Below are 24,107 nucleotides of genomic sequence, written 5' to 3' on the forward strand. Positions count from 1 at the left end.
TTCTCTTTTTAATCAGACATAGGTGTTTCTCATGATTCCCTTTTTTGTTTCAGAGAATTTCGCTTGAACATTTTTTCCGGTTTCTATTTTCCAAACAGGTGGTTTGGGCGTAAAAGGACAGAGAGTAACACTAAATTGTACGAAACGTCATTTTATTGGTAAGAATACGTTTTTCTTGTGTCCTTCCTGTCAAGTAGATGTTAAGCAACCAAAAAATGGCAGTTATTAAACTTTCTGTTCTTGAAATGGTCCAAGACAAAGATTGGTTTCGTTGATCCAACGAAAGATATTTCAATTGTCACCTCTGCCTTACCCGCTGAATGATCTCAAAATAAAACGTCGTGAAGTCGCAAATCAGAATGCATTTATGAGAGATGAGTTTTGATAAGACAGATGTAATACAGAGCAAAGAAAGAAATTGCAAATGTGATTGTATTCCTTACCTCCATCTTTTAGCTGGGCTGCGTTAGTGTGCAGCTCTATGGAAACACACCAGCTATTCTTGTCTACTGAGGAATATTCGGACACCATAGTGAATTTAAAACTCAGGAGTCCCGCGTATTTTTTTTCTCTCGTTAAGAAAAAAAAAAGAATAGTTAGGTACATAGGCAATGAATGGATACAAATTATAATTTTTTTGCTGCTAAATTAAAACTGGTTTTCACGAATTATTATTTAGAGAACAAGATGACGCCCTTCTAACAAAAGCATTAGAGTGCATAGCAAACTTTTGAAACACTGAAAAGGTTTTCACTACATTATGATTTAACAGCTCATACTCGTATTAAAGTAAACCATACTAACAACAGAGGTAGAAAATCGGCGGAAGAATTAAATATGATCATTTGGAAATAAATACAAATTTTGATATTCTATACGATAGGTGATAAAATCGATTTATCTCTGAATTAATTTCTCTTTTACTCTGTTTTACCCGTTTTCAGAAACTATGGTTGCAGCGGAACCCCCGCTCATTATGGCACTGCTTTTGGCAATTTATTTGAAAGCGTGGAATGGAAATTCTAGTGCCCAGGCTACACAAGGTGAGAAATGAATTTGTTTATGTCATGCTGAACTTTGATAATGTTCCTGGAGCCTCTTCAACAGACAAGAGCAGATCGCAAAAGCGCTGACGAAACTTGAGCTCTTACCAAAGAGATTACTGTGGAATATTGCTCTTCTGTCTTTGAGGCAATGAGCTCTGCCAATCTACAATAAAACCTATGGCATTATTTCCCCATCCCATCCGTTGTCGTAAAAACCAGCGGGGCGAGTGTTGCCCGTTCCACGTCAAGTACTCTTCTAGAATACTGGCGCTTTTTCTCGTACCCATGTTCCGGTACGAGTCGGCATGAGGGTGACAAACCCTCACGTCAAATAATAATATTAATTATAACAATAGTAATAATGCTAATGATAATAATAATAAGAGTAATATTGGAATTTCTACATGTTAATATAATGATAATGATCTACTGATTCTACTATTTCTTTAGAATGTGGGGTTTTGGTAAACAGCACATTGGAAAGTCCGGGATATCCATTTACCTATCCAGCAGATATGGATTGTGAATACGCTGTTCCTATTCCACCAGGAGGGTCAATGGGAATATATTTCGTTGACTTTGATGTGGAGTTTCACCCATCATGCAGGTAAGATAGTCCTCTGCCACGAATTGATTATTTTTCATTGTAGGCAGCCGGTCCACGAGTTCTGTGTCTGCTATTATGTTTTGCATGCTACTCTTGCAAAATAAGCTTCATAAAAAATTCAGACTAGGGCAGATGATTTAGCTGAAGTAAACATTACAACACTCGTCAAAAAAATGCAAGAAAAACTTCCTTCAAACCTTCGTATCATTAGACAAGAAAATATTTCGTCATTTCCGTTGCTTTTCTCTATACCTGACCCTCCACGGGATTTCGGGGAATAAGGTGAACGCACGCACACGGCACGTTATGACACGCTCGCACGCTAATGTCATAGCACGCTTACTGTGCAGATATGCGCATAAAAACAATTGATTTTAGAAAGTGTGTCGTTCAGATCTGGCTAACACGGCATAGAGCTTTGTTAATACAACACGCTAGATTTTTTTGTTCTTTTTTTATCACGCTGAGTTCCAGTTTGTTCCTTAACACGCTAGCTTATCTTGTACAACCCAGCCTACTTTGTTGCTTGTGTTTGTCAGTTTCTTAGTAAATAATTGTGAAAATGGTGTTTGTACATTGTATTACTCAAAAAATATAGGCGAAAATGAAGATATTCTGTCCTATCCGAAAGTTGTAATAAAAAAAGGAGACATTCACGGCAAATCACGGCTCTTTCCCCCAGGATTTTCACAAGAATTCAGTGAACACGACGTGTTTCACTAGGTCCAGAGGAGCTCAGTTGGAACACATGAATCACTTTTTTAAAACTTAATTCTTACCTGTAATATATAAATCCTTACCGCTTCAGGAAGTTAATAGGCCCAGTACCGAATCTTTGTGAATCCTTTCGCAACAGATATCCGGCTCTATGTCCCTACGCGGTCGCTGTTCGTCACTCTATGTAAACCGGCATTTTTTAAATAAATAACCGCTAGTTAGCCAGCGGAAAACGAAGCTTTCCTAGAGAAGCTGCGAATTGTTTATTGTACGCCGATCTTGGCATCTTACGAGCTCTTAGTCTTTAGAACTGCGGTATATACCTTGCGTAACGCAACTGTAACGCGAGGATAATTAAAATTAAAATTTTCAAAGATATTAACGAGTTTTTCAGTTCGCAAATTGAGCAAACCTAAAAGTTTCAAACTCCTCTGGACCCTGTGCGTGCATTCACTTGCTTTTGGTTTCCATAGTTACGTCATTTACACTACAAAACGTTTGCACACACAAAGGAAGAAGCAAACGCTTCGTAATCGTTCATTATCAAGTTTCAAAATGCAATCTCAAAGTCATGAATTCTTATACTTTCTGAACTGCGAAAAAGATTTAGGTTCCCTAGCAGAAGATTATTTTAGCGCTAGACCAGCAGAAGCGGAAGATTATCAACTGTACGTCTAAAGTTCTGACAGCAGCGATGAAACCGATCAGGAAATTGACTCTGATGTTGACTTTAACTTTTGAACTGAATAATCGAAAGTGTAGGCGTGTGAGTTGTGAGTTTTTCCTTTCTGAAATAAAAGCTTGGTATTTGGAACAACTTATTATTCTGAGACAAAGTGAAAGGAATCCTCGACCACGCGTACATTGTGTGACTTTTTCGTTTCTGCATTTACAACAACTTAATTATTATCGGAAAAGTGAATTGAAGTGAACAGCATATAACAAGTATTTGACTACCGAGTTCCGACAGCAGATATTGAACCTGACAGAAGTAGTTAAGCAGTTCACAGCAATCAAGTGTCTCCATCAGCATGAGTCGGAGCCTACTTCTATGCCGTTATTTGATGATGATTCGGACTTCTCAACATTGAATTCCAAAGCAGTCGCATCTCTGGTGAGTTTCTATAGCAGCCTCCCTGCTAAGACTTATCAGAAAACAGCCACATCCAGTAAAGAGCCCACTGAATTTCAGCGTCCCGTCCTGAGCACACTCTGTCAAAGCCACGAAGAAAACCTGTCGCTCGTGCTTTCTTCGCCAATGGTTCCATCAAGACCACCTCTACAGCCTTTTGATCAGAACTTCTCCCTAACAGTATCAGGTAGCCACAGTCCAACGAATCAGCAGCGAACCAAAGTAACCGCAATTGTAGCGAAGGGAACTGAGATGTTTACTGCCGCCCTTGCTTCTGTTGATGTTCTCTTCACGCACGACGAGATGGTCAGGTGCAACACGTCAGGAACTAAAGATTTCCAGCAGTTGGATAGCGGAAAATCAGGCTTTCTTGTGTCCGTTTTATAAAGAAAGTTTGACTCGCTACGTTTGAGTGAGCAGTGGAATCAGATAGCCGCTCGCATTAACACGAAATGTAGAGGAAAGAGGAGGACTCTTATTCACAGACTTAAGAAAACTAGTTTATTATTTTATTATGTTTAGTCTATCATTTAACATGAAAACATTATGGGTCGGTTAATTGAACAGAGTTTAGCCATTGTTCAACAAAACTGCCTTCTGAGTTATTTTGATTTTGGCTGATCCTCGTAAGTAAACATTGCTAACTATTAAGAGAATAAAGAGGGCATGAAACGCAAACTAGAAAATCATTTATGTGCCCAAAATAATGCATTTACAAAAAGGTTAGGTGACGACAGTCAAAGTAATCTATAACGCTTAAACTTTGGCAAATAGACTGTCTGTTTATAACAAAAGGGTATAGAAGATATTTCATTATTTTGTAAACTCCATCCGTAGAAAGAAAAAAAACGACGACGCTACCACTGCACCACACGGACTGTCGTACTTGTCGGTTTACAAATTTAACAAAATAAATAAATAATGCCTCGGAGACTAGCAGAACAGACAAACACGGTGAGAACACCGTTTACACTCAAGCCGTTTGCTTTGCATCATACAGGTTCGCTCTTATTATTTTAAAAGCTTGTGCTTACTACCTTCAAAAGTTCATGCACGATTTCAAGAGCAGAGGAGTCTATTCGTTCGGCCCGTGTTTCGCAAGCTGTTTTAAGAAAATGAGGAATTCGAAAATGTAAGAAAAAACTCAAACACAGTTTGAAATAATGCACAACAAGTCGAGATAGTCCTTAATGTTTGGCGAATTAGTTGCACTGAATACTGAGTATCGTACATCGGTCGGGCGTATCGGTAAGCTAAAAAGCCTTAAAGCTTAGGACATACTTCTTGTACAAATCGAAAGCAACTTTAACTTTAAGAAGCGTGTTATAAAATCGTGCAAAGTTGCAAGCAAGATCTTAACCCGTTCCTTTGTTTCTAACGTGCGAAGCAAGACAATGGCTGCCAAGTTAATGAGGCAGGTAACTAAGACACAGCTAATGTGCTAAAAGCTCGTTCTTTTGTGTTAGCGTGCTAGTGTACCGTGAGCGTGCGTTCACTTTATTCCCTGAAATCCCGTTGAGGGTCACATATTAGAAACGATAGTTAAATTTGCCAGCTTCATCCCCAGCTATGTCTCGTGGTTTCGAATTAGCTTAACGACTTTTAACGTCGTTTCAACTATCTGTGGATCTTTAAAATTGTACTTTATTCTTTCATTCTATCTTTGTTGAAGATTAATTATAGTCAAGTAAACTCGATCATGGATAATATGTTTTTCTGTGAAAAAATCTTCGATTGATATTTTCCTCGTTAGTTTTGACGTGGTGAAGATTGCTAATGATCAGAACTATATCCTCGGTGAATACTGTGGTGGGAGGACTGGAGAGACAGTTGCAGTTTATGGAAACTTCGCCTTGATAACATTCCAAACAGACTCCTCTGTCGAAAAAAGAGGATTCTTCTTCCGTTTTAAAACGGTTCCCGCTGGTTTGTATAGTTCTTAGGATGGAAATCTCTCAAAATATTTAATGAAGTGGTGACAGTGTGATGTTATCTCAAAGAGAGAAACAAAATAATTATACAACTGAAATGGTTTTTTATCAGCAGCGTTACTGAACCTCTCATGGACGATGGCAACTATTTCTTATGGGTACTCACATGATTTCGAGTGCAATTTGGGAAAAATCAACACAAGTAAATTATTTAAAAGCTAACCAAATTGCACGAGCTCCTAGGGTAAGTTCAATGTGAAGTTTATGAAAACTTTACGAGTCCTGATTTATCTCAAGTTGTACGAGATAAAATCGTGTGATTACTTGATAATAATATACATGCAAAGATTTGACTCAGTTTTCATTGGTGCGGCCACTTACCTTTGCATTGTTTCCAGAGTCGTGGGGATCCTCCCGCAAGAATCAGGATCAACTTTTAAACTTTCTGTCAGGAACAATTGAGTATTTGCGATCTTTCTCAGTTAGAATTTGCTTTACACGAAGGATATCACTCTCGCAATGTAATCCCTGTCATTCGTAATAGCTGTTGCGTAAACTCTGATATAATTTTGTTCAGGTCCTCCAGTTCTTACCTTTTAAACATTTTTGCCATAGCCGTTTTTGGGAGCCCATCACCCACCGACATTTAGCCAGTTGTTTGCACTTTGCTGGACGTTTTTGATTTTAATCAAGCACAGGCGACCCAAGCTCGCGTCTCGAGAAAAAGCCAACGAGTAATTCATGAACGCGTTGTGTGACTCAGTGTTAGGTTACGAGAGGAACCGTTGAAAATTTGAACACGTTATAAGGAATAGTATGGGGAACGAAATATGGTCGATTTACGACGGTAAATATTTCGAAACATGAATATTTTACACGTAAAATCAATAGCACTTACTCACATCTTGTGTCCGTTGTAGTTTCTGGTGATTTCTTCCGTTTTAGGTTTGCTTTATCATCACTGTTATTCCTGTCAAAAGACGAGGTCAAGGCTGCACACTCCGATTTCGATCGTTGTCCATGCGAAGGTGGTTTGCGCACCGACAATCCTCCCGATCGGCATTTTTCTCAGCCATATTTTACAATCTAAGATCATTGCACTCTGGGACATGTCTCAATACCAAAATTCCCTGCGCATTTCGCTGGAAACGAGCGTTTTCTACCTGAATTTCCGAGTTCGCTTCTTTCTGGTTATGCTTTGAACAAGCAAACTGGAAAAGGCCGCGGAAGAAACTTGGGTATATTGCTCGACCGTACCACTCGCGGTAGAGAGAAAATTAACCTCGTACCCAAGTTTCTTCCGCGACCCTGTCCAGTTTGCCTCCGCATGGACAACGGTCGAAATCGGAGTGTGCAGCCTTGACTTCATCTTTTGACAGGAATAACAGTGATGGTAAAGCAACTTTTAAAACAGCAGAAAACGCTGGAAAATACAACGGAAACACAGGATGCGAGTAAGTGTTATTGATTTTACGTGTAAAATATTCATATTTCGATATATTTATCGTTATAAACCGATCATATTTCGTTCCCCATACTATTCCTTATAACGTGTTCAAATTTTCAACGGTTCCTCTCGTAACTTAACAACGAATCACACAACGCGTGACGCGTTCATAAGTTAATCGTTGGCTTTTTCTCGAGACGTGAGCTTGGGCTGCCTTTGAATCAAGACGTCGTTATTTCTCCCTTAACCTGTCCGCCATTTCGTTTTTATGTGCTTTCGCAACTTTCCCACCAATCAATTTTTTTCAACTATTTGCAAGTTATGGGATAAATTGACATGTCTTTAACCAATAAGAAACCTGAATTTTTTCCTTATTTGTTATTATAAAATGAATGCAGAGAGATGTCGTGTATTACCAACTTCGTCTGACTACGAGCTATTTTGCATTTCATTTTTTTAGGCAACTTTTCTTTAGCCCCACCCAAAATAACCTTACCTGCCGTTGTGGAAGCTCTCCCAGGTTACAGAGTGAAAATTCCAGTGACTGGAACTCCACCGATATACACAGCAGTAATAAGAAACTCTACCGTGTTGGTGAACACAACATATGCTGCAGCCTTTCAGTTCTATAAGGAGTCAAATTGCACCTCTGTTGCCTTTAACAAGTATGGATATGATACGAGAGAGTTCTCTGTGATTTTTAAAGGTACGGACATTTCATAAATCTAAGAACATGACTCATCCGAGTTAAATAAGGTTCTTAAAAATTCTACCCCTACAATCGAACCAGTATTAACCCTTCACTGGTACAAGGGCGTACTGAGTACGTCCTGTACCACATACTCAGTTCGTAATCAGAGTGCTTGGATGGATAGTTCCGCAAGTTGAACGAACGACAAAACCGCAAATAATTAAACCCATATGGAATGGCGTGGTGACCGCTAAATACAGGTTGGCTGCATAATATAGGATCCTCAAATAAGGGGTATTAAAATAACGATAAACAATGCAACTTTTACCATAATTGACCACTTAATGTACAGAATCTCGCTCATAAATACTACTTTGATTTTGGGAGATTTCGGTAGCAACGGTTACAATTATTATTGTAGATAAAAGCGATCTTTGCATTAATGAAAACTGCTTAAACAGTAGTAAAAATAAGGTCTGAAAAAAGATTCAGGTCCGTAAGGGGTTTGATCCCATGACCTCTGCGATACCGATGCAGCGTTTCACCAACTGAGTGAAAATAACGTCAGAAAGATGGCGCTCCTATATTCATTTTTTCATTACAGTTCTCATAATATCCACAGTCCTAACTATTATTGCTACCCCCATTACTACTACTGCTACTTATTTTCCTCTACACTTAGATTCAACTTCATAACGCTTTGTTCTCAACTTAATTGTCAATGGTGTTATTAACTGGAGTTTATTGATCTCGGGAATTTATTTAATCAGTTTTGCTGGTTTTCCTTTTCCTTACTTTCCTTTCTTTCAGATTGTGGACATGCCTGTTCTCCGAGGTTCAACAGTGGCACTGGAAATATACTCTTATGCGAGAAGGTGACAGCAACACAACTTAAGCGGTGTCTTTCGCCGTTGACGGAAACATTGTAAGAGGCTGTGAAAATAAGGCACAAACAAGCTTTTTAGAGCTAAGTTGAGCTCTGATTGACAACACGCTATTGCTCAGGGCACTTGTACACTGGCATATGAACCTACAGTAGACTGCATTTTTTAAAATTAGATTCATTAAGGAATAGACTAATAATTATCGGTGCTTTGTATCGATAACATGCTTGAGCACGAACGCCGTCCTTTTTCATTTGAAAACTTTAGGTTGTTTAAGATAAACACCCAAAGGTACAGTTTGAAAATAAAAATCTGTCTGAGTTCTTTTTCAGAGGAATAACCGTAAAAAATGAACTCATAGGAAGGTTGAGTAAACAACAACAAAAACTTTGAATTGATAAGTTGATGTTTTCACAGGAGTATGAGGAATAGTTACATGGACCTTTTATCCGATGGACTGTTTGACGACTAGGTTTTAGGTTCTGGGATCTCGTGAACTTGGGGTTCTCTGTAAGAGCCAAGAGATAAGCCTGAAATTATTGGGAGGACGTACGTCAAGTGAATATACTAAATTTAACAAGGCTACCTCTGTAAACCAAGAGATCAGCCTAACTGAAATTCTTTTGATTCTTGGTAGCTTTTTCTTTCAATATTCTTTCTGTGGTGTAATTTGTACCCTTTGTAAGGTCATTTCGCAAATTTTTATCGCACACACTTACCGTGCAACTATGGTGCGCATTTTAAAAAGGGAGGCTTTTCCTGTATAGTCTGACCTTTCAAGAAACGTAAAATGTTCCTTTAACTGGCAAGACAGGAACGGTAACCGTAAATGCTTTTTTATTTCTTGGGATTAAGGAAATACCCCTTCTTCAATTAAAAAATACAAGCCCATCCTCAATGAAGGGAAAAATGAGCAATATTTTGGAAAGGCGTTTTCAGCAATAGTCAACATATTATTGTACTACTAGAATTATATGGCTATCTATAAAGAACTGCTGCTCCTTAACAAACTCTAAGACTCCCTTTTCATGTATCAAAATTGTATCTCATCATAGCCCATAGGCTCGGTCTAGAAAATTAAACATAATCATAGTGACAATGCGGGCTCAAGCTTAACAAGTGTAAGGATAAGTTCATATATTGACGTCAAATTTGGCTTTCTGTTTTATTTAAAGCACTCATTTTTAGAAGAAAATTATAAGGGTTTTGAGAGAAAATGATAAGAAATATATGGCTATATACAAAGAACTGCTGCTCCTCAAGAAGCCGATTGTTTGGCAACTTGATCAACATGAAAGGGCTGTTAGTGAACATGAGTTTGTGTAGGTTTTCTATTAAAATCGAAAGGCTTTCTCTGCAAGAGCTAAGGATCAGTCTAGCTGAGATTATAGTGACACCTCTGGGGCTCAAACTTGTGCAATAAAATAACCTTAATGAGTCGATGTTTTTACAGGAAGCTGGAGGCTAATGATATAACTTTACCTGAGGGATTGTTTGACAACTTGATCAACTTGTGGTGGCTGTGAGTTAACACGAGTTTGTTTAGCTTATCTAATAAACTTAAGAGGCTTTCTCCGTAAGAACCGAGAGATCAGCCTGAAGTTGTTGGGAGAACGCAATGGCTCAAAACTAGCAATAGTGAGGACTAGTTCATTTACTGCTGTCAAATTTTGCTATATGTTTCGTTGAAAGCCATCATTTTAAATCGAACCTAAGTGATCTGGGGTGTAATCTGTGCCCTTTATAAGGTCATTTCGCAATTTTTCATTGCACACACTTACTGTGCAACTATCGCGCACATTTAAAAAATGGAGAATTGTCCTATATAGTCTGACCTTTAAAGAAAGGTAAAACGTCCCTTTAACTGGCAAACAGGTGCAGTAACCGAAATGCCTTTTTTTCTCTTGAAATCAAGGAAACTCCTCTTCTTCAATTAAAAAATACAAACCCATCCTCAATGAAGGGAAAAATGAGCAATGTTTTGGAAAGGCGTTTTTAGCAAGTAGTTAACCTATTACTATACTAATAGAATTATATGGCTATCTATAAAGATCTGCTGCTCCTTCACAAACTTAAAAACTCCCTTTTCGTGTATCAAAATTGTATCTCATCAAAACCCATAGGCTCGGTCTGAAAAATAAAACATGATCATAGTGACAATTCGGGCTCGAGCTTAACGAGTGTAAGGATAAGTTCATATATTGACGTCAAATTTGGCTTTCTGTTTTATTTAAAGCACTCATTTTGAGAGAGAATAATATACCAATTCAGAGAAAATGATAAGAAATATATGACTAAATGTAGAGAAGTGCTGTGAATGAACAGGAGTTTGTCTAGGTTTTCTATTAAATCGAAAGGCTTTCTCTGCAAGAGCTAAGGATTAGTCTAGCTGAGATTATAGTGACAACTCTAGGGCTCAAACATGTGCAATAAAATAACCTTTTTGAGACGATGTGTTTTCAGGGACCTGAAGGCTAATAATATAACCTTTTTACCGGAGGGATTGTTTGACAACTTGATCAACTTGCGGAGGCTGTGAGTTAACACGAGTTTGTTTAGCTTATCTAATAAACTTGAGAGGCTTTCTCTGAAAGAACCGAGAGATCAGCCTGAGGCTATTGGGACAACACAAGGGCTCAAAACCAGCAATAGTGAGAAACAGTTCATTTACTGCTGTCAAATTTTGCTATATGTTTTGTTGAAAGCCGTCATTTTTAATCGAACCCAAGTGATCTGTGGTGTAACCTGTGCCCTTAATAAGGTCATTTCGCAATTTTTCATTGCACACATTTACTGTGTAACTATCGCGCACATTTAAAAAATGGAGAATTGTCCTGTATAGTCTGACCTTTGAAGAAAGGTAAAACGTCCCTTTAACTGGCAAACAGGTGCAGTAACCGAAATGCCTTTTTTTCTCTTGGAATTAAGGAAACGCCTCTTCTTCAATTAAAAAATACAAACCCATCCTCAATGAAGGGAAAAATGAGCAATGTTTTGGAAAGGCTTTTTTAGCAAGTAGTCAACCTATTACTATACGACTAGATTTATATGGTTATTTATAAAGATCTGCGGCTCCTTAACAAACTTAAAAACTCCCTTTTCATGTATCAAAATTGTATCTCATCAAAACCCATAGGCTCGGTCTGAAAAATAAAACATGATCATAGTGACAATTCGGGCTCGAGCTTAACGAATGTAAGGGTAGGTTCATATATTGATGTAAAATTTGGCTTTCTGTTTTATTTAAAGCACTCATTTTTGAGAGAGAATGATAAAACAATTCAGAGAAAATGATAAGAAATATATGACTAAATGTAAAGAACTGCTGCTCCTTAAGAAGCGGATTGTTTGGCAACTTGATCAACCAGAAAGAGCTGTGAATGAACAGGAGTTTGTCTAGGTTTTCTATTAAATGGAAAGGCTTTCTCTGCAAGAGCTAAGGATTAGCCTAGCTGAGATTATAGTGACAACTCTAGGGCTCAAACATGTGCAATAAAATAACCTTTTTGAGACGATGTGTTTACAGGGACCTGAAGGCTAATAATATAACCTTTTTACCGGAGGGATTGTTTGACAACTTGATCAAGCTTTTTACGCTGTGAGTTAACACGAGTTTGTTTAGCTTATCTAATAAACTGAAGAGGCTCGCTCCGAAAGAACCGAGAGGTCAGCCTAAAGTTATTGGGAGAACGCAAGGGCTCAAAACTAGCAATAGTAAGTCTTCTTCATTTACTGCTGTCAAATTTTGCTATATGTTTTGTTGAAAGCCGTCATTTTTAATCGAACCCAAGTAATCTGGGGTGTAATCTGTGCCCTTTATAAGGTCATTTCGGAATTTTTCATCGCACACACTTAATGTGCAACTATCGTGCACAATTCAAAAAAATTGAGAATTGTTCTGTATAGTCTGACCTCTCAAGAAAGGTAAATCGTCCCTTTAACTGGCAAAAAGGTGCAGTAACCGTAAACACCCTTTTTTTTCTCTTGGAATTAAGGAAATACCCCTTCTTCAATTAAAAAATACAAGCCAATCCTTAATGAAGGGAAAAAAGAGCAATATTTTGGAAAGGCGTTTTTTTGCAAGTAGTCAACCTATTAATATTCTACTAGAATTAGATGGCAATCTAAAAAGATCTGCTGCTCCTTAACAAACTTAAAAACTCCCTTTTCATGTATCAAAATTGTATCTCATCAAAACCCATAGGCTCGGTCTGACAAATAAAACATGATCATAGTGACGATTCGGGCTCAAGCTTAACGAGTGTAAGGATAAGTTCATATATTGACGTAAAATTTGGCTTTCTGTTTTATTTAAAGCACTCATTTTTGAGAGAGAATAATAAAAAAATTCAGCGAAAATGATAAGAAATATATGGCTAGATGTAAAGAACTGCTGCTCCCTAAGAAGCGGATTGTTTGGCAAATTGATCAACCAGAAAGAGCTGTGGATAAACAGGAGTTTGTCTAGGTTTTCTATTAAATCGAAAGGCTTTCTCTGCAAGAGCTAAGGATTAGTCTAGTTGAGATTATAGTGACAACTCTAGGGCTCAAACATGTGCAATTAAATAACCTTCTTGAGACGATGTGTTTACAGGGACCTGGAGGCTAATAATATAACCTTTTTACCGGAGGGATTGTTTGACAACTTGATCAAGCTTTTTACGCTGTGAGTTAACACGAGTTTGTTTAGCTTATCTAATAAACTTAAGAGGCTCTCTCCGAAAGAACTGAGAGATCAGCCTGAAGTTATTGGGACAACACGAGGGCTCAAAACCAGCAATAGTGAGAACTAGTTCATTTACTGCTGTCAAATTTTGCTATATGTTTTGTTGAAAGCCGTCATTTTTAATCGAACCCAAGTGATCTGTGGTGTAATCTATGCCCTTTATAAGGTCATTTCGCAATTTTTCATTGCACACACTTACTGTGCAACTATCGCGCACATTTAAAAAATGGAGAATTATCCTGTATAGTCTGACCTTTGAAGAAAGGTAAAACGTCCCTTTAACTGGCAAACAGGTGCAGTAACCGTAAATACCTTTTTTTTTTTGTCTTAGAATTAAGGAAATACCCCTTCTTCAATTAAAAAATACAAACCCATCCTCAATGAAGGGAAAAATGAGCAATGTTTTGGGAAGGCTTTTCAAGAAAGTAATCAAAACATTGTACTACTAGAATTATATGGCTATCTATAAAGATCTGCTGGTCCTTAACAAACTCTAAACCTCCCTTTTCATGTATCAAAATTGTATCTCATCATAACCCATAGGCTCAGTCTAGAAAATTAAACATGATCATAGTGACAATGCGGGCTCAAGCTTGTCCTGTATAGTCTGATACAAATTTTGATACAAAACATCCTCAATGAAGGGACAAATGAGCAATGATTTGGAAAGGCGTTATTAGAAAAAAATGATAAGAAATGTATGGCTAAATGTAAAGAACTACTGCTCCTCAAGAAGCCCATTGTTTGGCAACTTGATCAACCTGAAAGGGTTGTTAATGAACATGAATTTGATAGTGAAAAAAAATTTGAGAGAAAATGATTAAAAATTTCAGAGAAAATGATAAGAAATATATGGCTAAATGTAAAGAACTGCTGCTCCTTAAGAAGCGGATTGTTTGGCAACTTGATCAACCAAAAGGAGCTGTGAATGAACGGGAGTTTGTCTAGGTTTTCTATTAAATCGAAAGGCTTTCTCTGCAAGAGCTAAGGATTAGTCTAGCTAAGATTATAGTGACACTTCTAGGGCTCAAACATGTGCAATAAAATAATCTTTTTGAGACGATGTGTTTACAGGAACCTGGAGGCTAATAATATAACCTTTTTACCGGAGGGATTGTTTGACAACTTGATCAAGCTTTATACGCTGTGAGTTAACACGAGTTTGTTTAGCTTATCTAATAAACTTAAGAGGCTTTCTCCGAAAGAATCGAAAGATCAGCCTGAAGTTATTGAGACAACACAAGGGCTCAAAACCAGCAATAGTGAGAACTAGTTCATTTACTGCTGTCAAATTTTGCTATATGTTTTGTTGAAAGCCGTCATTTTTAATCGAACCCAAGTGATCTGTGGTGTAATCTGTGCCCTTTATATGATCATTTCGGAATTTTTCATCGCACACGCTTAATGTGCAACTATCGTGCCCAATTAAAAAATGGAGAATTGTTCTGTATAGTCTGACCTCTGAAGAAAATAAAATCGTCCCTTTAACTGGCAAACAGGTGCAGTAACCGTAAACACCTTTTTTTCTCGTGGAATTAAGGAAATACCCCTTCTTCAATTAAAAAATACAAACCCATCCTCAATGAAGGGAAAAATGAGCAATATTATGGAAAGGCGTTTTTAGCAAGTAGTCAACCTATTACTTTTCTACTAGAATTAGATGGCTATTTATAAAGATCTGCTGCTTCTTGGCAAACTTAAAAACTCCCTTTTCATGTATCAAAATTGTATCTCATCAAAACCCATAGGCTCGGTCTGAAAAATAAAACATGATCATAGTGACAATTCGGGCTCAAGCTTAACGAGTGTAACGATAAGTTCATATATTGACGTCAAATTTGGCTTTCTGTTTTATTGAAAGCACTCATTTTTGAGGGAAAATGATAAAATATTTCAGAGAAAATGATAAAAAATTTTAGAGAAAATGATAAGAAATATATGGCTAAATGTAAAGAACTGCTGCTCCTTAAGAAGCGGATTGTTTGGCAATTTGATCAACCTGAAAGGACTGTGAATTAACAGTAGTTTGTCTAGGTTTTCTATTAAATCGAAAGGCTTTCTTTGCAAGAGCTAAAGATCAGTCAAGTTGAGATTATAGTGACACCTCTGAGGCTCAAACTTGTGGAATAAAATAACCTTAACGAGTCGATGTTTTTACAGGATCCTAGGGGCTAATGATATAACCTTTTTACCCGAGGGATTGTTTGACAACTTGATCAACTTGCGGACGCTGTGAGTTAACACGAGTTTGTTTAGCTTATCTAGTAAACTTGAGAGGCTTTCTCCGAAAGAACCGAGAGATCAGCCTGAAGTTATTGGGACAACACCAGGGCTCAAAACCAGCAATAGTGAGAAACAGTTCATTTACTGCTGTCAAATTTTGCTATATGTTTCGTTGAAAGCCGTTATTTTAAATCGAACCCAAGTAATCTGTAGTGTAATCTATGCCCTTTATAAGGTCATTTCGCAATTTTTCATTGCACACACTTACTGTGTACCAATTGCGCACATTTAAAAAATGGAGAATTGTCCTATATAGTCTGACCTTTAAAGAGAAGTAAAACGTCCCTTTAACTGGCAAACAGGTGCAGTAACCGAAATACCTTTTTTTTCTCTTTGAATTGAGGAAATACCCCTTCTTCAATTAAAAAATACAAACCCATCCTCAAGGAAGGGAAAAATGAGCGATATTTTGGAAAGGCGTTTTTAGCAAGTAGTCTACCTATTATTATACTACTAGAATTATATGGCTATCTATAAAGATCTGCTGCTCCTTCACAAACTTAAAAACTCCCTTTTCATGTATCAAAATTGTATCTCATCAAAACCCATAGGCTCGGTCTGAAAAATAAAACATGATCATAGTGACGATCCGGGCTCAAGCTTAACGAGTGTAAGGATAAGTTCATATATTGACGTCAAATTTGGCTTTCTGTTTTATTTAAAGCACTCATTTTTGTGAGAGAATGATAAAACAATTCAGAGAAAATGATAAGAAATATATGACTAAATGTAAAGAACTGCTGCTCCTTAAGAAGCGGATTGTTTGGCAATTTGATCAACCTGAAAGGACTGTGAATGAACAGGAGTTTGTCTAGGTTTTCTATTAAATGGAAAGGCTTTCTCTGCAAGAGCTAAGGATCAGTCTAGCTGAGATTATAGTGACACCTCTGGGGCTCAAACTTGTGCAATAAAATAACCTTAATGAGTCGATGTTTTTACAGGAAGCTGGAGGCTAATGATATAACTTTACCTGAGGGATTGTTTGACAACTTGATCAACTTGTGGTGGCTGTGAGTTAACACGAGTTTGTTTAGCTTATCTAGTAAACTTAAGAGGCTTTCTCCGAAAGAACCGAGAGATCAGCCTGAAGTTATTGGGAGAACGCAATGGCTCAAAACTAGCAATAGTGAGGACTAGTTCATTTACTGCTGTCAAATTTTGCTATATGTTTCGTTGAAAGCCGTCATTTTTAATCGAACCCAAGTAATCTGGGGTGTAATCTGTGCCCTTTATATGGTCATTTCGGAATTTTTCATTGCACACACTTAATGTGCAACTATCGTGCACAATTCAAAAAAAATAAGAATTGTTCTGTATAGTCTGACCTCTCAAGAAAGGTAAATCGTCCCTTTAACTGGCAAAAAGGTGCAGTAACCGTAAACACCCTTTTTTTTCTCTTGGAATTAAGGAAACTCCTCTTCTTCAATTAAAAAATACAAACCCATCCTCAATGAAGGGAAAAATGAGCAATGTTTTGGAAAGGCGTTTTTAGCAAGTAGTTAACCTATTACTATACTACTAGAATTATATGGCTATCTATAAAGATCTGCTGCTCCTTAACAAACTTAAAAACTCCCTTTTCGTGTATCAAAATTGTATCTCATCAAAACCCATAGGCTCGGTCTGAAAAATAAAACATGATCATAGTGACAATTCGGGCTCGAGCTTAACGAGTGTAAGGATAATTTTATATATTGACGTCAAATTTGGCTTTCTGTTTTATTTAAAGCACTCATTTTGAGAGAGAATAATATACCAATTCAGAGAAAATGATAAGAAATATATGACTAAATGTAGAGAAGTGCTGTGAATGAACAGGAGTTTGTCTAGGTTTTCTATTAAATCGAAAGGCTTTCTCTGCAAGAGCTAAGGATTAGTCTAGCTGAGATTATAGTGACAACTCTAGGGCTCAAACATGTGCAATAAAATAACCTTTTTGAGACGATGTGTTTACAGGGACCTGAAGGCTAATAATATAACCTTTTTACCGGAGGGATTGTTTGACAACTTGATCAACTTGCGGAGGCTGTGAGTTAACACGAGTTTGTTTAGCTTATCTAATAAACTTGAGAGGCTTTCTCCGAAAGAACCGAGAGATCAGCCTGAGGCTATTGGGACAACACAAGGGCTCAAAACCAGCAATAGTGAGAAACAGTTTATTTACTGCTGTCAAATTTTGCTATATGTTTTGTTGAAAGCCGTCATTTTTAATCGAACCCAAGTGATCTGTGGTGTAACCTGTGCCCTTAATAAGGTCATTTCGCAATTTTTCATTGCACACATTTACTGTGTAACTATCGCGCACATTTAAAAAATGGAGAATTGTCCTGTATAGTCTGACCTTTGAAGAAAGGTAAAACGTCCCTTTAACTGGCAAACAGGTGCAGTAACCGAAATGCCTTTTTTTCTCTTGGAATTAAGGAAACGCCTCTTCTTCAATTAAAAAATACAAACCCATCCTCAATGAAGGGAAAAATGAGCAATGTTTTGGAAAGGCTTTTTTAGCAAGTAGTCAACCTATTACTATACTACTAGATTTATATGGTTATTTATAAAGATCTGCGGCTCCTTAACAAACTTAAAAACTCCCTTTTCATGTATCAAAATTGTATCTCATCAAAACCCATAGGCTCGGTCTGAAAAATAAAACATGATCATAGTGACAATTCGGGCTCGAGCTTAACGAATGTAAGGATAGGTTCATATATTGATGTAAAATTTGGCTTTCTGTTTTATTTAAAGCACTCATTTTTGAGAGAGAATGATAAAACAATTCAGAGAAAATGATAAGAAATATATGACTAAATGTAAAGAACTGCTGCTCCTTAAGAAGCGGATTGTTTGGCAACTTGATCAACCAGAAAGAGCTGTGAATGAACAGGAGTTTGTCTAGGTTTTCTATTAAATGGAAAGGCTTTCTCTGCAAGAGCTAAGGATTAGCCTAGCTGAGATTATAGTGACAACTCTAGGGCTCAAACATGTGCAATAAAATAACCTTTTTGAGACGATGTGTTTACAGGGACCTGAAGGCTAATAATATAACCTTTTTACCGGAGGGATTGTTTGACAACTTGATCAAGCTTTTTACGCTGTGAGTTAACACGAGTTTGTTTAGCTTATCTAATAAACTGAAGAGGCTCGCTCCGAAAGAACCGAGAGGTCAGCCTAAAGTTATTGGGAGAACGCAAGGGCTCAAAACTAGCAATAGTAAGTCTTCTTCATTTACTGCTGTCAAATTTTGCTATATGTTTTGTTGAAAGCCGTCATTTTTAATCGAACCCAAGTAATCTGGGGTGTAATCTGTGCCCTTTATAAGGTCATTTCGGAATTTTTCATCGCACACACTTAATGTGCAACTATCGTGCACAATTCAAAAAAATTGAGAATTGTTCTGTATAGTCTGACCTCTCAAGAAAGGTAAATCGTCCCTTTAACTGGCAAAAAGGTGCAGTAACCGTAAACACCCTTTTTTTTCTCTTGGAATTAAGGAAATACCCCTTCTTCAATTAAAAAATACAAGCCAATCCTTAATGAAGGGAAAAAAGAGCAATATTTTGGAAAGGCGTTTTTTTGCAAGTAGTCAACCTATTAATATTCTACTAGAATTAGATGGCAATCTAAAAAGATCTGCTGCTCCTTAACAAACTTAAAAACTCCCTTTTCATGTATCAAAATTGTATCTCATCAAAACCCATAGGCTCGGTCTGACAAATAAAACATGATCATAGTGACGATTCGGGCTCAAGCTTAACGAGTGTAAGGATAAGTTCATATATTGACGTAAAATTTGGCTTTCTGTTTTATTTAAAGCACTCATTTTTGAGAGAGAATAATAAAAAAATTCAGCGAAAATGATAAGAAATATATGGCTAGATGTAAAGAACTGCTGCTCCCTAAGAAGCGGATTGTTTGGCAAATTGATCAACCAGAAAGAGCTGTGGATAAACAGGAGTTTGTCTAGGTTTTCTATTAAATCGAAAGGCTTTCTCTGCAAGAGCTAAGGATTAGTCTAGTTGAGATTATAGTGACAACTCTAGGGCTCAAACATGTGCAATTAAATAACCTTCTTGAGACGATGTGTTTACAGGGACCTGGAGGCTAATAATATAACCTTTTTACCGGAGGGATTGTTTGACAACTTGATCAAGCTTTTTACGCTGTGAGTTAACACGAGTTTGTTTAGCTTATCTAATAAACTTAAGAGGCTCTCTCCGAAAGAACTGAGAGATCAGCCTGAAGTTATTGGGACAACACGAGGGCTCAAAACCAGCAATAGTGAGAACTAGTTCATTTACTGCTGTCAAATTTTGCTATATGTTTTGTTGAAAGCCGTCATTTTTAATCGAACCCAAGTGATCTGTGGTGTAATCTGTGCCCTTTATATGGTCATTTCAGAATTTTTCATCGCACACACTTAATGTGCAACTATCGCACACATTTAAAAAATGGAGAATTGTCCTGTATAGTCTGACCTTTGAAGAAAGGTAAAACGTCCCTTTAACTGGCAAACAGGTGCAGTAACCGTAAATACCCTTTTTTTTTGTCTTAGAATTAAGGAAATACCCCTACTTCAATTAAAAAATACAAACCCATCCTCAACGAAGGGAAAAATGAGCAATGTTTTGGGAAGGCTTTTCAAGAAAGTAATCAAAACATTGTACTACTAGAATTATATGGCTATCTATAAAGATCTGCTGGTCCTTAACAAACTCTAAACCTCCCTTTTCATGTATCAAAATTGTATCTCATCATAACCCATAGGCTCAGTCTAGAAAATTAAACATGATCATAGTGACAATGCGGGCTCAAGCTTGTCCTGTATAGTCTGATACAAATTTTGATACAAAACATCCTCAATGAAGGGACAAATGAGCAATGATTTGGAAAGGCGTTATTAGAAAAAAATGATAAGAAATGTATGGCTAAATGTAAAGAACTGCTGCTCCTCAAGAAGCCCATTGTTTGGCAACTTGATCAACCTGAAAGGGTTGTTAATGAACATGAATTTGATAGTGAAAAAAAATTTGAGAGAAAATGATTAAAAATTTCAGAGAAAATGATAAGAAATATATGGCTAAATGTAAAGAACTGCTGCTCCTTAAGAAGCGGATTGTTTGGCAGCTTGATCAACCAGAAGGAGCTGTGAATGAACGGGAGTTTGTCTAGGTTTTCTATTAAATCGAACGGCTTTCTCTGCAAGACCTAAGGATTAGTCTAGCTGAGATTATAGTGACACTTCTAGGGCTCAAACATGTGCAATAAAATAATCTTTTTGAGACGATGTGTTTACAGGAACCTGGAGGCTAATAATATAACCTTTTTACCGGAGGGATTGTTTGACAACTTGATCAAGCTTTATACGCTGTGAGTTAACACGAGTTTGTTTAGCTTATCTAATAAGCTTAAGAGGCTTTCTCCGAAAGAACCGAAAGATCAGCCTGAAGTTATTGGGACAACACAAGGGCTCAAAACCAGTAATAGTGAGAACTAGTTCATTTACTGCTGTCAAATTTTGCTATTTGTTTTGTTGAAAGCCGTCATTTTTAATCGAACCCAAGTGATCTGTGGTGTAATCTGTGCCCTTTATATGATCATTTCGGAATTTTTCATCGCACACGCTTAATGTGCAACTATCGTGCACAATTAAAAAATGGAGAATTGTTCTGTATAGTCTGACCTCTGAAGAAAATAAAATCGTCCCTTTAACTGGCAAACAGGTGCAGTAACCGTAAACACCTTTTTTTCTCGTGGAATTAAGGAAATACCCCTTCTTCAATTAAAAAATACAAACCCATCCTCAATGAAGGGAAAAATGAGCAATATTATGGAAAGGCGTTTTTAGCAAGTAGTCAACCTATTACTTTTCTACTAGAATTAGATGGCTATTTATAAAGATCTGCTGCTTCTTAACAAACTTAAAAACTCCCTTTTCATGTATCAAAATTGTATCTCATCAAAACCCATAGGCTCGGTCTGAAAAATAAAACATGATCATGGTGACAATTCGGGCTCAAGCTTAACGAGTGTAACGATAAGTTCATATATTGACGTCAAATTTGGCTTTCTGTTTTATTGAAAGCACTCATTTTTGAGGGAAAATGATAAAATATTTCAGAGAAAATGATAAAAAATTTTAGAGAAAATGATAAGAAATATATGGCTAAATGTAAAGAACTGCTGCTCCTTAAGAAGCGGATTGTTTGGCAATTTGATCAACCTGAAAGGACTGTGAATGAACAGTAGTTTGTCTAGGTTTTCTATTAAATCGAAAGGCTTTCTCTGCAAGAGCTAAAGATCAGTCAAGTTGAGATTATAGTGACACCTCTGAGGCTCAAACTTGTGGAATAAAATTACCTTAACGAGTCGATGTTTTTACAGGATCCTAGGGGCTAATGATATAACCTTTTTACCCGAGGGATTGTTTGACAACTTGATCAACTTGCGGACGCTGTGAGTTAACACGAGTTTGTTTAGCTTATCTAGTAAACTTGAGAGGCTTTCTCCGAAAGAACCGAGAGATCAGCCTGAAGTTATTGGGACAACACAAGGGCTCAAAACCAGCAATAGTGAGAAACAGTTCATTTACTGCTGTCAAATTTTGCTATATGTTTCGTTGAAAGCCGTTATTTTAAATCGAACCCAAGTAATCTGTAGTGTAATCTATGCCCTTTATAAGGTCATTTCGCAATTTTTCATTGCACACACTTACTGTGTACCAATTGCGCACATTTAAAAAATGGAGAATTGTCCTATATAGTCTGACCTTTAAAGAGAAGTAAAACGTCCCTTTAACTGGCAAACAGGTGCAGTAACCGAAATACCTTTTTTTTCTCTTTGAATTGAGGAAATACCCCTTCTTCAATTAAAAAATACAAACCCATCCTCAAGGAAGGGAAAAATGAGCGATATTTTGGAAAGGCGTTTTTAGCAAGTAGTCTACCTATTATTATACTACTAGAATTATATGGCTATCTATAAAGATCTGCTGCTCCTTCACAAACTTAAAAACTCCCTTTTCATGTATCAAAATTGTATCTCATCAAAACCCATAGGCTCGGTCTGAAAAATAAAACATGATCATAGTGACAATTCGGTCTCAAGCTTAACAAATGTAAGGATAAGTTCTTATATTGACGTCAAATTTGGCTTTCTGTTTTATTTAAAGCACTCATTTTTGTGAGAAAGTTATAAGAATTATATGGATATTTGCAATAGCAAAAGTGAGGACAAGTTCATTTACTGCTGTCAAATTTTGTTATATGTTTTGTTAAAACCGGTCATTTTTAATCAAACCCAAGTAATCTGTGGTGTAATCTGTGCCCTTTATAAGGTCATTTCGCAATTTTTCATTGCACACACTTACTGTGCAAGTATCGTGCACATTTCAAAAATGGAGGGCTCAAACTTGTGCAATAAAAAGTTAACCTTAATGAGTCGATGTTTTTACAGGGAGCTGAAGGCAAATAATATAACCTTTTTACCTGAGGGATTGTTTGACAACTTGATCAACCTGGAGTGGCTGTGAGTTAACACGAGTTTGTTTAGCTTATCTAATAAACTGAAGAGGCTGTCTCCGAAAGAACCGGGATCAGCCGGAAGTTATTGGGAGAACACAAGGGCTCAAAACTAGCAATAGTGAGGACTAGTTCATTTACTGTTGTCAAATTTTACTATATGTTTTGTTGAAAGCCGTCATTTTTAATCGAACCCAGGTAATCTGTGGTGTAATCTGTGCCCTTTATAAGGTCATTTCGCAATTTTTCATTGCACACACTTACTGTGCAAGTATCGTGCACATTTCAAAAATGGAGGGCTCAAACTTGTGCAATAAAAAGTTAACCTTAATGAGTCGATGTTTTTACAGGGAGCTGAAGGCAAATAATATAACCTTTTTACCTGAGGGATTGTTTGACAACTTGATCAACCTGGAGTGGCTGTGAGTTAGCACGAGTTTGTTTAGCTTATCTAATAAACTGAAGAGGCTGTCTCCGAAAGAACCGGGATCAGCCGGAAGTTATTGGGAGAACACAAGGGCTCAAAACTAGCAATAGTGAGGACTAGTTCATTTACTGTTGTCAAATTTTACTATATGTTTTGTTGAAAGCCGTCATTTTTAATCGAACCCAGGTAATCTGTGGTGTAATCTGTGCCCTTTTTAAGGTCATCTCGCAATTTTTTTATTGTACATACTTACTGTGGAATTATTGTGAACATTTAAAAAATTGAGGCTTTCCTGTATGGTGTGACTTTTGAAGAAAAGTAAAACGTCCCTTGGACCTGGCAAACAGGTGCAAGTGAACAATATTTTGGAAAGGCGTTTTTAGTTAGTAGTTAAATATTGTACTACTAGAATTATATGGCTATCTATAAAGAACTGCGGCTCCTTAACAAGCTCTAAAACTCCCTTTTAGGGAGAGAGAAAATTGAGGTCAAGTTCATTTGCTGCTGTCAAATTTCCTTACATGTTTTGTTGAAAGCAGTCATTTTTAGTCGAACCTTAGTACTCACAGCAAATTTGAATGAATCAATTAATAAAAAGGCTTACTCTGATGAGTCGATGTTTTCACGGGATACTGCCGGATAATAATATAGCCTTTCCACCTGAGGGATTGTTTGACAACTTGATCAACAAGGAATGGTTCT

The 24,107-nt window shown here is 37.1% G+C and overlaps 1 protein-coding gene across 1 annotated transcript in view; it reads left to right on the forward strand.

Annotated features, from left to right (window-relative positions):
- The first annotated feature begins 102 nt into the window (after positions 1–102).
- LOC149043139 (uncharacterized) overlaps positions 103–24,107 on the forward strand; it is a 49,962-nt gene continuing 25,957 nt past the window's right edge. The window contains exons 1-2 of the mRNA XM_089211367.1: positions 103–158; positions 945–1,043. Of these exons, the coding sequence (XP_089067493.1) occupies positions 950–1,043 (94 nt within the window). The 5' untranslated portion in view covers positions 103–158; positions 945–949. The remainder of the gene's footprint in view (positions 159–944; positions 1,044–24,107) is intronic.

Source organism: Pocillopora damicornis, chromosome 7 (assembly GCF_964200805.1).
Source record: "Pocillopora damicornis chromosome 7, jaPocDami1.2, whole genome shotgun sequence".
Lineage (NCBI taxonomy): Eukaryota > Metazoa > Cnidaria > Anthozoa > Scleractinia > Pocilloporidae > Pocillopora > Pocillopora damicornis.